General features: G+C 44.5%; 1 protein-coding gene across 1 annotated transcript in view; it reads right to left on the bottom strand.

The window, feature by feature from the left end:
• Nucleotides 1–304: 304 nt before the first annotated feature.
• Nucleotides 305–14,048, bottom strand: part of Dcaf13 (DDB1 and CUL4 associated factor 13) — a 27,978-nt gene continuing 14,234 nt past the window's right edge. Inside the window, exons 6-11 of the mRNA XM_004642254.2 lie at nucleotides 13,687–13,764; nucleotides 11,655–11,737; nucleotides 8,168–8,332; nucleotides 3,897–4,032; nucleotides 2,461–2,624; nucleotides 305–1,223 (exon numbers count right to left, since the gene is read on the bottom strand). Of these exons, the coding sequence (XP_004642311.1) occupies nucleotides 1,136–1,223; nucleotides 2,461–2,624; nucleotides 3,897–4,032; nucleotides 8,168–8,332; nucleotides 11,655–11,737; nucleotides 13,687–13,764 (714 nt within the window). The 3' untranslated portion in view covers nucleotides 305–1,135. The remainder of the gene's footprint in view (nucleotides 1,224–2,460; nucleotides 2,625–3,896; nucleotides 4,033–8,167; nucleotides 8,333–11,654; nucleotides 11,738–13,686; nucleotides 13,765–14,048) is intronic.

Here is a 14,048-nt window from a genome sequence, read left to right on the forward strand (position 1 = left end):
GTGGTGAAACGTAAGGGTTGGAGTAAAACAGAGTTCATTTCCAGTCGCAGCCTCCAGGGCCTGGGAGGAGATCCGATCCAGGCGAGGCAGGTGTCGCCCTTGACTTAAAACAAGTGCACAGCCACTGACGAAATGAAGTAGTGCGCCTGATCACGCAGCTGGGCTCTTTGCCCGACTTAACCCACAACGCTTTTGCTTTAAAATACACACACTTTAGCACCCCCAGGGTTACCACAACACCAGCAAGCCAAAGAATACAGACTCTCATTAGAAAATCCCCCCTTCCCACTCCCCTCTTCCCTCTGCACTGTGGACTGCAGGGCTCTTGGGCCACTTTGGCTCCATTGCTCAAACACCCGTGCTGACCAGGAATCCGAAACCACGCTGTCTGGGCCTGTCCTCTCTTGCCCATTCCAGCCATTTCTCAGGTTTCCCCTTCTTTCTTCGGGAAACCATGTAAAGCATGGGGCGAAGGGCTGAGGAGCGGCAGACTGACACGGGCGCCACAGCGAGGCCCGTGGGGGGCACCGCCAGCCCTGCAGCCTTGTCTCCCCACGCCCCGGAACACTCGCATGGCATCACCACCCTTGTGTGCTGCCTCAGGGCTCTACCCTGACTACTTCACCTGCTGAGACGCCTCTGTGCATTAGACTCGGTAAGAGTTGGAGCTTTAAAGTTACACATCACAACCATGCTCCATTTCTAGACTAGGAGAGGCATGAATGACAGGAAACTGCTCACGTCTAACAGCAGGCTCTGCAGCATGCAAGTCACCGGGACATCACTATGGAAACCAAGTGGCAGCAGCAGGTAGTGCCAGTGACGCAACAGGTGGCACTCATCTTCATGCCAACACCTCTAAGCACCTAGACACGACACCAGGCAAACATCATATTGTGGCAGCTGGGTGTTTAGGCAGTGCCTAAAGTGACAGTTCCCTGAGCAACAGTGCAGTGCGCCCTGAGATCAGCCACACTTCAAGCGGAGAGAGACGGCTCAGCAGCCGGCAGCGAGAGGAAACGATCCCCTAACTGAAATGCTTATCATTAAATTAGAGCCAGTGCTTTTATTTATATACAGAGTTCCCAAATCAAAGGTAAGAGGCGACCACGCCTGAGGACCAGGACACCGCGTGCTACTTCACCACTGCGACCACGTGCTTCTTCCTTTCCGACACCACTGGCACAGACCCCGGCCTGCTGTGCTTCCGACGGTTCAGCTCCCTGGAGAGAGGGTAGAATGAGGACGATGATACAACAGCCACCTAGTCAAAGCACCCTCTGTTCTTGCCATAGGAAAACTATGCTTTAAATGTTTCTTACAGGAACCGGTACAAGGTAGCAATTGAGTAGAAATCAACTTTTGTTACTCACTTCATTGCTGTCTACTACCTAGCAGTTTTCTTTACCAAGTTCAAGTCTGCACAATTGCTGACTCAATCCTGACATCTACCCAAAGGCAACAGCCTATTTTTAAAAGCAGAGCCTTGACTTCATGTTTCTGTAACACTTTGCGTGCACCCAAGCGCTCCAAAGAGAACACTCCTCAAGAGACTCGGAGAAGGAGGCGCTCTTCACATGCAGTGTTGGCACTCTGCTGGCGGGGGAGTGCCGCCATCCCAGCTACTCCGGACGGACGCACGCTGAGCCAGGAGGGTCACTGGAACTCAGGAGCTTGGGACAGGCTCAGCAACATAGCCAGACTCCATCTCAGCAAAACAAAAACATGAGATCTCAAATGTGGTGACGAAATGTACTTTTAGAAATTTACTTAAGAAATGTGCACTATGTATAAATTCTTCAAATTCTTTCACTTAAAAAATTCTTTCACTTAGAAAATATGCACTATCAAAAAAAAAAAATACGCACTATCTTATACTACCTTAGAAATCATTTTAAGGGCCAGCCAGACAGCTCAGTGGATTAAAGCGCCCTCTTGAGTAGATGCAGGGACCCAGGTTTAAACCCTAGTGTGCTGTGCCGGCCCCACCTCTGGGGCACACTGAGATGGAGATTGAGACTGGGCATGTGCCTGTAATCCCAGCACTTGGGAGGTTAAAAACAGGAGGATCACTACAAGTCCAATCTGTGTTGTGAGACCCTGTCTGTAGATCCTATACTAAACACATTAAGAAAGGAAAAAAAATCATTTTAAAATTTCTACTTGCAATAGTTGCTATTATATATAGTCTGCTAATTCACTTTAAATACAATGAATGTTTTCTTAGTCTGCTAATTCACTTTCACCACTAATCCTTTAGCCCTATCCTCAGAAGTGAATGCAGGAATTAACTCTCACACTGCAGACTGCTCCTGCTTTCTTCTCCTAGCAAATTGGTCCAAGAAGCAGCTCTGCCCACAGCAGCACAGCGCTGCTCCCTGGAAGGTTCCCCGTGGGCCCGAGGGCCTAGAGCAGGGGCCAGTGCGCTGACGCCCCACCATCCCGACACCCAAGGCGTACTTGCGCCGGCGCGCCTCTCGCATGATGCGCTGCTCCTGGATCTGACTGTAGAGAGACTTGGGCAGGTGCCGGTGCCGAGCGATGCGTTTGATGTTAGGGTGGTGCTGAAATTTCTCCTTCAACTTCTGGTTATATTCCTGGGCCGCTCTTTCCCGGGACGCAAGCTGAAAAGCACACATTGGAATCTGAATGAGGAGGGTGCTCTTTGCTTTCTTTCCATACAACAAAGCCAGGCGCTGCCCACTGCACGTAAAGCTAAAACGAGGAGGACACGCACCCAAAGTTTCCAAAGTGCTGCACCAAGCAGAGTCCTGTTAGGGACTCATCCTGCACACAACCTCCAGCCAATGCCACCAAATAAGTATAGGCAGGTGAAGCCAGGCTGCAGCGCTGAGGCGAAACAGAAAAGCTCGGATTCATTTTCTTGGTAAAAATAATTATGCAACAGAAAAAAGTACTGGATTCCATAACAACTGGTTAACAAATATTGAGTATGATGCAAATTATAGGAATATTTAATGAAGAACTAAAACCTAGACATAGTGCAATACTTACCAATCATTAATTGGAACTAGAATTGTTATTCGTTATTGCTTAGTATACCTTAATTTTTTTTCTACCAGAGCTAATTAAAAAATAGTTCACACTTAATCTTCCTTCTTAAATATTTTCCCTGATGTAAACATTATGTGTTTCTCATAAAAAATGCAGGACAGGGCCAGTGAGATAGCTAGCACACTAAAGCGCCTGCTTAAGCAAGCTTAGGCAAGTGCAGGGACCACAGTTCAGTCCCCAGCACAAGCTGCACCAGCCCTACCTCCAGGGTGGGCTGAGCTGGCCAAATCTGGGCCATAGTGGCACATGCCTGTAATCCCAGAGCCGGGGAGGCTGAAAGCAGGAGGATCACCACAAGCCCAGGCTGTGCAGTGAGACCCGGCAACAACCAAATACTTTTGAAAAAGCATAAACAAATAAAAAAATAAGCTATAATTTCACGGCCAGAGGAACCAGTAGGTAGCCAATGATAATATTCCCTGAATCCTTTTCAAATCTGAAGCCTGTGTGCTCAGTCTACAGTGTTTCGGTGTCTGCGCTGAGACACCCTCAGAGGGAGACGCAACTGTCACCCCCAGGGGCTACTCCTAGCAGAAAAGCAACATGCAGTTAGATCTAAGCATCTCATCCAACTCCTCCCTCCTGCTCAAGGAGACCAAAGAAGCAAAGAGGAGAAAATATCACCAATATCAGAATGAATAGTCTACAGGCGCCTTTCCCAAAAAAAGCTTTGCTTTGTTGTCAACGTATCTTGTCCTAGTGCCATCAATTTGATCAAAATACCTCAAGTACTTCAAATTGATCTCTTCACCACAGAACAAATGATACCTAATGAAATCTAAAACTTGCTTTATGAAAATCAAAGAAAATGGTTCCCTTACCACACCCAGCTTCTCAGAAGCGTTGGCCTTCCACAGGCGGATGTTCATCTCGTCAGAGCCGCACATGATGTACTTGCTGTCTGCTGTCCAGCGCACACAGATGACGTGTTGCATGCGCCTGGTGTGGTACACTTCCCTGCAGGGGAGGGGAAGTGGGACCTGAGGCTGAGGGCACAGGACTGCTCTGCCCATCAGCCACAGTGCCTGGCATAGGTCTGAGTTCTAAGACAAATTCAAATGCGCTTCAAGCTATTTTTATTGAATTCAACTAATAAGGTTCTATGCTAAGTGCTAATCAAGGAAAAACATTCCTGTCTGAAGAAAATTTATAATCCAGTAAGTGATCAAAACCAGATGCACAGAAAATTTCATTAAAGGAAAGAATAAAATGCAAATAAAGTATCATTTTTAACTAAATGAACTTGCATCCAGAAAAAAAAACAGCTTACTCTTAAATAAGTCCTCACCATGCCAATTAGGGTGAGCTCAACTGTCATAACTCACTTTTTTTTTCTTGGAACCGAGGACTGAACTCAGGCCCATGCGCTTGCCAGGCAAGTGCTTACATTTATTCTACTGAGCTATCTCCCTGGCCTAAAATTATTTTATTTATTTACTTACTTATTTTGTGGTACCAGGGATTGAACTTAAGACCTTCTACTTGCCAGGCAAGTGCTTATTCTATGGAGCTATCTCCTTGGCACAATCCCCTTTTAAACAGGGAAACAAAAGAGATGCAAAGTACTCAAAGAGCATATCCCAAAATGCGAACCTGACGTGATTTTTGCTTGGGCAAAAGCTTCACTGAAGGAAGGTGTGGTGATACACACCTGTTATCCCAGAACCCAAAGAGGCTGAGAGGAGGCACAAGTTCAAACCCACCCTCTCTCAAAATTGAAAGAAAAATAAAAAAATTTAAAAAGCTGGGAATGTGGCTCAGTGCAACCCCCCATGGGGGGGGGGGGTTACTGAAGTGAAAGTTGACTTGCATGTATGAAAAAAGGGAGGGCTCCCCAAGTGTGTGAGAAGCTGAGGTAAGAATCATTTAATAAAGGAACTGACAAATACCATGCCTCTTCGAGAAGACTCTGAAACTCGCTAAGTGAATTCACGAAAGACACTATCCTGGGAAGTGTTGGGAACACGTTAAAAAGCAAGTAAAAGACAAGGTCAGGAAAGTAACAAGACGAGACTTGTGGAGAAATAAACTCCCCAATCTGGATCACAGGATTCAGACTGCAGGCTTCAGGAGAGAAGGGCAACAGGCCCAAAAGACTATGTACAATAAAAGCAAGCCCAGAGCAGCCATCAAACAGGATCGACATCTGCGGAGGACCTATGCACTCATTCCCACCAGCCTGCCACACCAGGTGCTGCAAGCACTAAGAAAAAAACCCAAGAAACGTACTTTTTAAAAGGGGAGGATGGTTAGAAAGATCAGCCTACTACAAGGAAACCCAGATGAGACATAGTGCCTTTTGTCCTCCTCCTCAATGTTCTGTTAGTACAAAACTTGGAAGGCAGATGTGGTGGCCCACATCTGTGATCCCAGCACTTGGGAAGCTGAGGCACGAGGATTTCTGCAAGCTGGAGGGCAGGCTGGACTACATAGTGAGTTCAAGGCCAGCCAGGACTACAATCATAAAACAAAACAAAACAGCGCACCAAGATATGTAATTTCTGCCCTCTTACAGGCTCCTTTGGAGAGCAATATGAATTTAAATGTACAGAAATTTAACCAGGTTTCAGCAATATTAAAAACAATGGTTAGACCAGTCAAATCCAATGGTAAGTCATTTAACCAACTTAGAAGCCCAATGTACACGATGCAGAGTTCTTCTTGCTGATATGCATGCCAGATTTAGAAAACTCATTAAAAGTCACCAATACAAGGAGACATACCCATTTTAAAAAACTTTATTCTTTTTTTTATTTTAAAAACTTTGGTTCTTCATGTACACAGTCAAATTAATTTATCCATGTGAATACTATTGATTTTGTTTAGCAAATATTTAATGAAACCCACCTCCAAATACTGATTTAACAGTGTTTAAGAATTCACTTTAAACATACACTGTATTCTACTTAGTGTCTCTTGAAGGAAAACACTTAAACAGTGCAGATCTACCAGAGCTGCCCAAACCAAGTCAGAGTGGCTGTAACACAGAAAACGTGAGCAGGCCATGGAAACAAACTGGAACTGGCTTTCAAGTAAATGAAGGCAAAGGTCACTGTGACTAGCATTTTATGTAAATAGAAGAGGAAGCAACTCGGATTAGGACTGTGATTGCAAAACCTCCAAACCACAGAGGAGAAAACACAAGAGAATGGGACAGATGCAGCCCTGAATACCATTCTGGAAGGACATGAGCCAGAACTTGTAGCAGGACCTGACCGCTGGCTGGCTGGCCTTCCTAGCCCCACCTAAGCCAGCTGCGGGTCCTTGGGTCCCAGCCACACCAAGTCACTGTGTCTGTCTGCTTACTGTTAGAGTAGGCAAGCAGTACTCTTCTATCAACTTCAAGCTGGGGCAAAGCTGGCAAATTCCACTCTGCTCAAACTCTGGGACATGTGACCACCAAGGGACTATGGCCCAAAGTCACCTCCTTCTACCACACTCCTTGGAGGCCGCAGAACCCTCAGGAGGGCACCGCGCAGCCTGGCTACCAACTCCATCACCCCACTGCCCCAGCACAGACACTACCTCTCACCCCTGGCACAGCTTTTCCTTCCTTCCCACATCCTATGCCTTCTTCTCTTTCTTTCCTGCTACTTCCAATAATTCTATTACCTGCCACCAAGTCCACTTTCTAATTAAATAGAATTTTATTAGGCAAGATCAGGACACTCAACCAAGTTAGTTACATACAGATGTGCGTATCTTTAAACTATATTTTAGAGAAATTCATTTACATCATTCTTACATCTTTTAACACGTGGTTATTAAAGTGGAAGTGGCCCTATCTTGAAGCGTGAGGGACACCACCACAACCCTTTACCAGCATTCCTATGGGAAGAGCTGCTTCAATTTGGCTTGTGCTTGCATCCCAGGTCACCAAAGCGCTCTACATGGGGCTGGGCAGATGGCTCAGTAGAATAAGCACTTGCCTGGCAAGCACAAAGGCCTGAGTTCAATCCCTGGTTCCACAAAAAAATAAATACATAAAAAATTAAAAAGCGCACTGTGCACCCCAGCTCCCCTCCAGGCTGCACTTTATGCAGCAGGTGGGTTGAAAGCCTGCCAGTTGAGCAAAAAGTCAACAACTATATTGGCCTTGAACCCCTCCCCAGGCCTCCATTTCCTATAAATCACTCGTACGTGAGACACGTTATACCCTAGCAAATGCACACTGTGCTGAGTAACAGGGCGCAGCAGTCTGGCTGCGGGCTGCACACTGGCGCTGGAAGGCTTCAGCACTGGAACCCACTCAGGGCCGCCCCAACCCACAGGGCCGCTCCGCGGGCAGCACAGTCTCGAGTGCAACAGGGGTAGCAGAAGCATGACACTAAACTCGTTTTTCCTTTTTCACTTTGGTTGAAATGAAATAAATAAAAAGGTAACAGAAGATATTAACTATCCTTAAACTATATTAATTCAACATATATTAGATTATCAAACTGAATTTTTTTAGAAAGTTTACTACAAAGCACTTAAAAACAATTTTGAAATTAAAACAAATCAATATAAGCCTACTAAATTCTTTTTTCTTCTTTTGTATTTTAGGGAGGGTCTACAGGGTGTTCAGGGTTTCACTACTATATGCAACTCATAGTGATCCACCTGTTTACAGCCTCTCAAGAGCTGGGATTACAGGAACGCGCCACCACACCCAGGCTCAACTGCTGTCTCAGCATGCCCCGGGGTGGAGCCAGCATGGCAGGCCTGGGGATCGAACCCCGGCCCCTGCACCTGCTTGCAGGAGCTTTAATCCACTGAGCTATTTGGCCAGCCCAAGGCTACTGAGTTCTTATATCAATAAATTTTTGTTTCATTGGTACCAGGAATCAAACTCAGGACTTCACCCTTGCCAGGCAGGTGCTGTGCCCTGAGCTATTTCCCTGGCCAATCGATAAAGAAAGGTAATGTCCTGCACAGTGAAACACACCAGAATATGGCTCATACTTTCATCTGCACACAGGCGGATGCTGGATGCTGAGACTGGAGGCAACCACACCTGCGTGAGCCTGTCACAGACATGTGCCACCCCTCAGAAAAGACAAATGACAGCGGGCCAGAGACCAAACGAAGTGGCCTAACAGTGCTCACTTACCTGCTTCTACTCTTGTCCACAGGGAAGATGCGGATAGATTTGTCGAAACTGGCAGATACGAACTCCCTCCCCGTGGGGCTGTAGTCCACGTCAAGCACAGCAGATGCGTGGTCCATGTGCACCATGACGGGGGTGTCCAGAGCGCGCATGTCGAACGTGTACAAGCTGTGGAGGTTTGGAACACCTGGCGTGAGTGCTGAGAAAGACGCCAAGAAGATCCTCGGCTCAGATGGGACAGCCACACGACCAGCACCACTCTACACACAGGGGGCCAGGAAATGCCAACCGCTGTTACTACGTCTGCAGAGCACACTCACACACGCACACTTTCCTCCCTGTGAACACAAGTTTCACTGAAAAAAAACCCAAAAACACTCATCAAAAGGACAGTATAAAACTTTTTTTTTTTTTTTGGCGGAACCGGGGATTGAACTCAGGCCCTTGAACTTGCCAGAGAAGCGCTTATTCCACTGAGCCATCTCCCTGGCCCCGACAGTATAAAACTTAACTCCACCACCCAGGGAAATTGTTAGTGCAATGTAATAAAAAAACATAAAAATCAGGGGTCAAGGAGACAGCTCAGCGACATAAGTGCCTGTCTGGCAAGCGTAAAGTCCCAAGTTTAATCCCCAGTATTGCAAAAAACCAACCAAACAAACAAAATTCACTGTGTTATATAATTTTTAAAACTTCTATTTATTTATTCAACATAGGGTTTCACTACACAGCTCAGACTCTTAGTGACCCTCCACTCTCAGCCTCCTCAGCACTGGGATTACAAGGCTAGCATGGCATGTGGTCCCAGGGATCTAACTCGTGTCTTACGCTAGCTAGATAGGCACGTAGACTACTGAACTATCTCCTCAGCCCTCAAATGTATTTTTCAAATAAAACTGAGACTACTATACAAAGCTTAGTACTGTGATATTTCAAATAGCATATAAGCCTTACTCAAATTAATGATCTTTGAAAACATTCTAATAACTACATATTTAACTGGGTTAGAGCAATTTGGCTAACATTTTACAACTTTATTTTTATAAATAATGTTTAAAAAATCTTGACATTTGAGTTTTTAACATTTAATTTTTAATTGAATGAGAAAGATTAGACTAAATCTGAACAGATTCCTCTAAATGCTTGTCAGACCCACAGGCCTGGGCACTGTCAAGGCCCAGCCTGAGCTGCAAAGTCACTTCCAACAGTCTTATTTATTTATTCTTCTATCAGTGATACATTAAAAGTGAGCATAGCTTTTCAAAGAGTATGCTAAATTTGAAAATTATATCTTACGTAAAATTGATAAAAACAAGGCTTTGTGGTTGAAGATGTAAAAATTCCTAATCAACAGCTAAAAACAGTATTCCAAGGGCCAGCCACATAGCTCAGCAGACTAAAGCGCCTGCTTAGTTGGGATTCAATCCCCGGTGTGGATTGGGCATGGTGGTGCACACCTGTAATCCCAGCACCTGCGAGGCTGAAAACAGGAGGATCGCTGCAAGTTCGATTTATGTAGTAAGATCCTGTAGATTCTGTACTAATTAAAAATAATTTTTAAAAAGCTAAAAAGGGGCTGGGGAGATGGCTCAATGGAATAAGCGCTTCCCTGGCAAGTGCAAGGGCCTGAGTTCAATCCCCGGTTCCACCAAAAAATAAATAAATAAATAAATAAATAAATAAAAAAAAAGCTAAAAAAGGTTTTCCGAATTAACTAAGATAATACAAAAGTAAGAAAACAGAGCATCATTACAACCAAGTTCCTCACATCAAAATACTTGACACCACTGGGAGTGTAACTCAGTGACACAATGCGTGCCTAGCAAGTGTGAGGTTGTGAGTTCAATTCCCACTACCAAAAAAAAAGAAACAAAATACTTGATACAAAGCATACTTAGTATGAAACTGGAATATCTGCGTAGACACACAAAAACTAACTACATACAATGAAAGAAAGAGCTGGCAGACATCACCTTAAGTGCAGTTATCACTCTCGATAGTAAAACCTACTGAACATAATCACCACTCCCCCAGAGGCTATGGGCAGGGTGTACCAGTTCTGTGGTATCTTACCCAATACACCACACCTCAACCTAGTAATAGGCAAACATTCACTAAACCTAATCTAAGGCCAGCAAATAACTGACACGGTCTCTACGAAAAGCACTGATGTGTTAGATCTGATGCTTGTGCTCTCCAAACTCCTGCTGAAATCTAACCCCCGGTGCGAGGCTGGTGTGTGAGGGCAAGGCTTCTGGCAGACTGAGGTCACAAAGGAGTGCACTCACGAATGCCATCAGCGTCCTTGTAGGAAGGCAGGTAGCTCGCCTGGCGGTGACTTAGCAAGCTCTGTTCTCGAAATTCAAAGTGAGCTCAGGCCATCTCCACCACACTCACAAAAACAACAAAAATGGATGCAGCCATATTTATGGCCTATACCAGAAACTATCCAACTTCTCCTATAAAGGGCTAGGTAGTAAAAATTTTTGCCCACAATTTTTGAGCCATAAGGTTTGTAATGGTCAATCTTAACAACTTGACTGGACTAGGAAATACCTAACACACAAATAAAGCGCACTCCTGGGTGTGTGTGAGGGTGTTTCCAGGAGACAGCATGTGGGACAGCAAACAGAAGGGAGAAACCTCCTCTGAATGTGGGTGGCACCACCCAGGCTGGGCCTGATGAACAGAGGCAGGAGGCCCAAGTCCTCCAGCACCATCTCTCACATTCCTGGCCACCATCACAAGGTGAGCAGCTCTCCTTGGCCATGCCCTTCCACCATGGTGCCTCAATGCTGCTACAAAACCAGAGCAGTGGCAGCAACTGACTATGGACTGGCCCCTCTAAAGCATGAGCCAGAATAACCTTTCCTCTCTGACCTACCACTCTCAGGCATTTTGTCAGACAATGGAAAACAGAGTGACACAAGATCTCCGTCAGAATTACTCAAGTCAGGCACTGTGGCATAAAGACAGCTAATCTATAAACAAAACAGGCTAGATGGATTCTGAGAAAATTTTATAAAAAAACAGGCAGGCGACAGGTGTTTGACACCTAACAAAACATCAATGAGGGGCTGGTGAGATGGCTCAGTGGTCTAAAGCACCTACTTAGAACAAGCTTAGCAAAACAAGGGACCGGGGTTCAATACCCCAGCACCACATGCCAGCCAGCCCCGCCCCCCGGTGGGCTGAGCTGGCCACACACACACACACACACACACACAAATAAAAAAAAATAAAAAAAAAAAAACATCAATAAGACATGTAATTGAACAAGTCCTGACAAAGGCTTTTTTTTTTAAATTACTGGAAGCTGAACTCAAGATCTCACCGGGCCACAGCTGTCCCCGGCCTCAAATGTTCTGCTTTGACACAGGGTCTAAGTCACCTAGGTAGGACTCCTGTCTCAGCCTCACAAGTGCTGGTTTAACAGGTGTGTGGTACCATGTCTGGCTTAGACATAAGATTTTAAAAGAGAGAAACTTACTTATAATCTTCATTTGCTGCAGTGAACGTAAAAGCTTCCATGGGGTTCCAACAGATTGTATTTGTTCTCATATCTAAGATAACCTGGGGAAGGAAGCATACGTCATCCCACTACCCTGACAGCAATTACCTCTGAAACACTCTCCACTTCATCCTGCTACCTTTCTTCACTGATATGAGAAAACAGTTGCTAAGTATCTAGTATGTGCACCACACTCAGAGCAATGAAAAAACAATACACTAAAAATTGTTTCTTGAATAAAACACAGGTAGAATGGCAAATTCCTGGTCACGAACACAGGTAGAATGGCAAATTCCTGGTCACGGAATTTCAAATAGCTAAGTGTTTAGTTTAAAAAAATGAGACATTTAGAAAAGATAATGTTATGGTTTGTGTCTAGGTGTCCCCCCAAAGCCTCATACAGTCTTGGGGCAGCTTCAGGAGTTTGTGATTGATTGTTGTGGGTGTGGATCCTGCACCTGCCCTGGGCAGGTAATTTGCATTACAATGTAAGGAAGGGAGAGAAGCTAGCTGCTGGAGCTGTTGCCACTCTCTCTGTGCTCTTGCTCTTTGCTGCCGCCATGAAAGGTTGCTCTCTGCCCTGTGCCACTCTGCCTTGGACCCGGCTGAATATGGACTGAAACCTCCAGTAACTGTGAACTAAATAAAACTTTCCTTCCTTCATTTTGAGTGTTGGGTATTTGTCCCAGCAACGCGAGAAGAGTAAGACAGGTAACAAACAATACAGCAATAAATTATGAATTATCAAATTAGGGGCAAAATTAATGACGGATGAGCTTAGGGTTACGGTACAGATGAAGTGTTTCAAAAGGCAAGTAGGAGGTGAGCTACGTTATGAGACCTGGTGTTCACGGTGCCTCTAACGCAATGCTGCAGCTCTTTTGGGAAGGACAGCTGTTCTATTGTATGTGAAGGTCTACGACAGGATATGACACTCTCAGAACCCCTCTCATATTTACACTATTCTTTATGGGAAAGAATTATCCCAGTGGAGAACATACTTAAGAAAAGGTAGAAGAAAAACATGCCTGTAATCCCAGCCCTGGGGAGGCTGAAAACAGGAGGATCACTACAAGTCCAAGCTGTGTAGTGAGACCCTGTACTAAATACAAAAATGAAATAAATAAGTAAAAGAATCCTGGGGAGGGGGTGAGAAATTACCACTTATTAAAGAAATATTTCATGATGGCATTTTGCTAAATGTATCATGTTTTATTCTTACTGATCTGATGTAAGGTAGTAAATTACCCATTTACTTTTAGGGTTTTCTCAATATACCACATGAATGAGTCAACTCAAGTAGGACTTTAGAAAGATTATCCTATTTACCTATTTCAAATATCAACAAATCATTCAACTTTCAAAACTTTGAAGACCACTGTATGTTACAAAAGTTACTCTGAACAAACATCATGGAAGCACTTCTTTTAAAGTGAACTGGGACAAGGGACTCAGTAAGTGGTGAGACCCAGCCTTCTCGGGCCCTCACAAGCCTAGAGCTTGAAATGGACTTTCTACCTGCTTGCTATGATGGCACAGGAGTTTCCCTCCCTTCTGAGAGTCAGCAGAAGGCTGCATCAGTTTGGATACTGACTTTTGGAATGACCATCTTAGAACAGGAAGTCTACCACTTTGAACCACACAACACCTGTTTAACAAAATACCAAACTATTACCCATCAGTATGTAATTAAACTAATAAAGCCGTTACGTGAGTTTTAAAACCTGGAAACAGAATATTGGAAATGTCCTATAATAACGGGGCCAAAGAATTATTACATTGCAAAGTAATAAGGTACAGTATCTTTTGCTGAACAATTTGCAGTAAGTACTAAACGCTTAAAATTCATTGGCATTATGGAAGACACAAAGAAACTCATGGTTCTCTCAAAAACAAGGGGAGCTGAGAGATGATCACCACCTCTATGAAAAAAAGATTAATTCTGCAAAACACTCATTTACAGGGGAAAGCCCCACCAATCATATAAAACCCAGGCTAAAGTGAAGCTCACCTTTTTGAGGGGAGTAGCTTGCCTCATATCATACAGCACTATGTTCCTGTCAGAAGCACAACTTCCCAAGAGAGAAGTCTGAAACACAAGATAAGACAACCACAAGTTAAGAGCCAGGCATGTGGCAAACCAGACCTACTTCATGCACAGGTTTAATTAATACTTGTACTTCAACAGCAAAAAAAAGTCCACTTTCTGAAGGTAAAATAAATGATTCGCAATCTCAGCAGCCTGAGTATTTTTATTCCTAAATCCCCACACGTGTATTTGAGAGGCCAGTGATCACGCACAGATCATAGTACGCGCCCGTTTATTTATTTATTTATTTATTTTAAATTTTTATTTATTTGTGTGTGTGGCCA

Source organism: Octodon degus, unplaced genomic scaffold (genome assembly GCF_000260255.1).
Source record: "Octodon degus isolate 3935 unplaced genomic scaffold, OctDeg1.0 scaffold00148, whole genome shotgun sequence".
Taxonomy (NCBI): Eukaryota; Metazoa; Chordata; class Mammalia; order Rodentia; family Octodontidae; genus Octodon; species Octodon degus.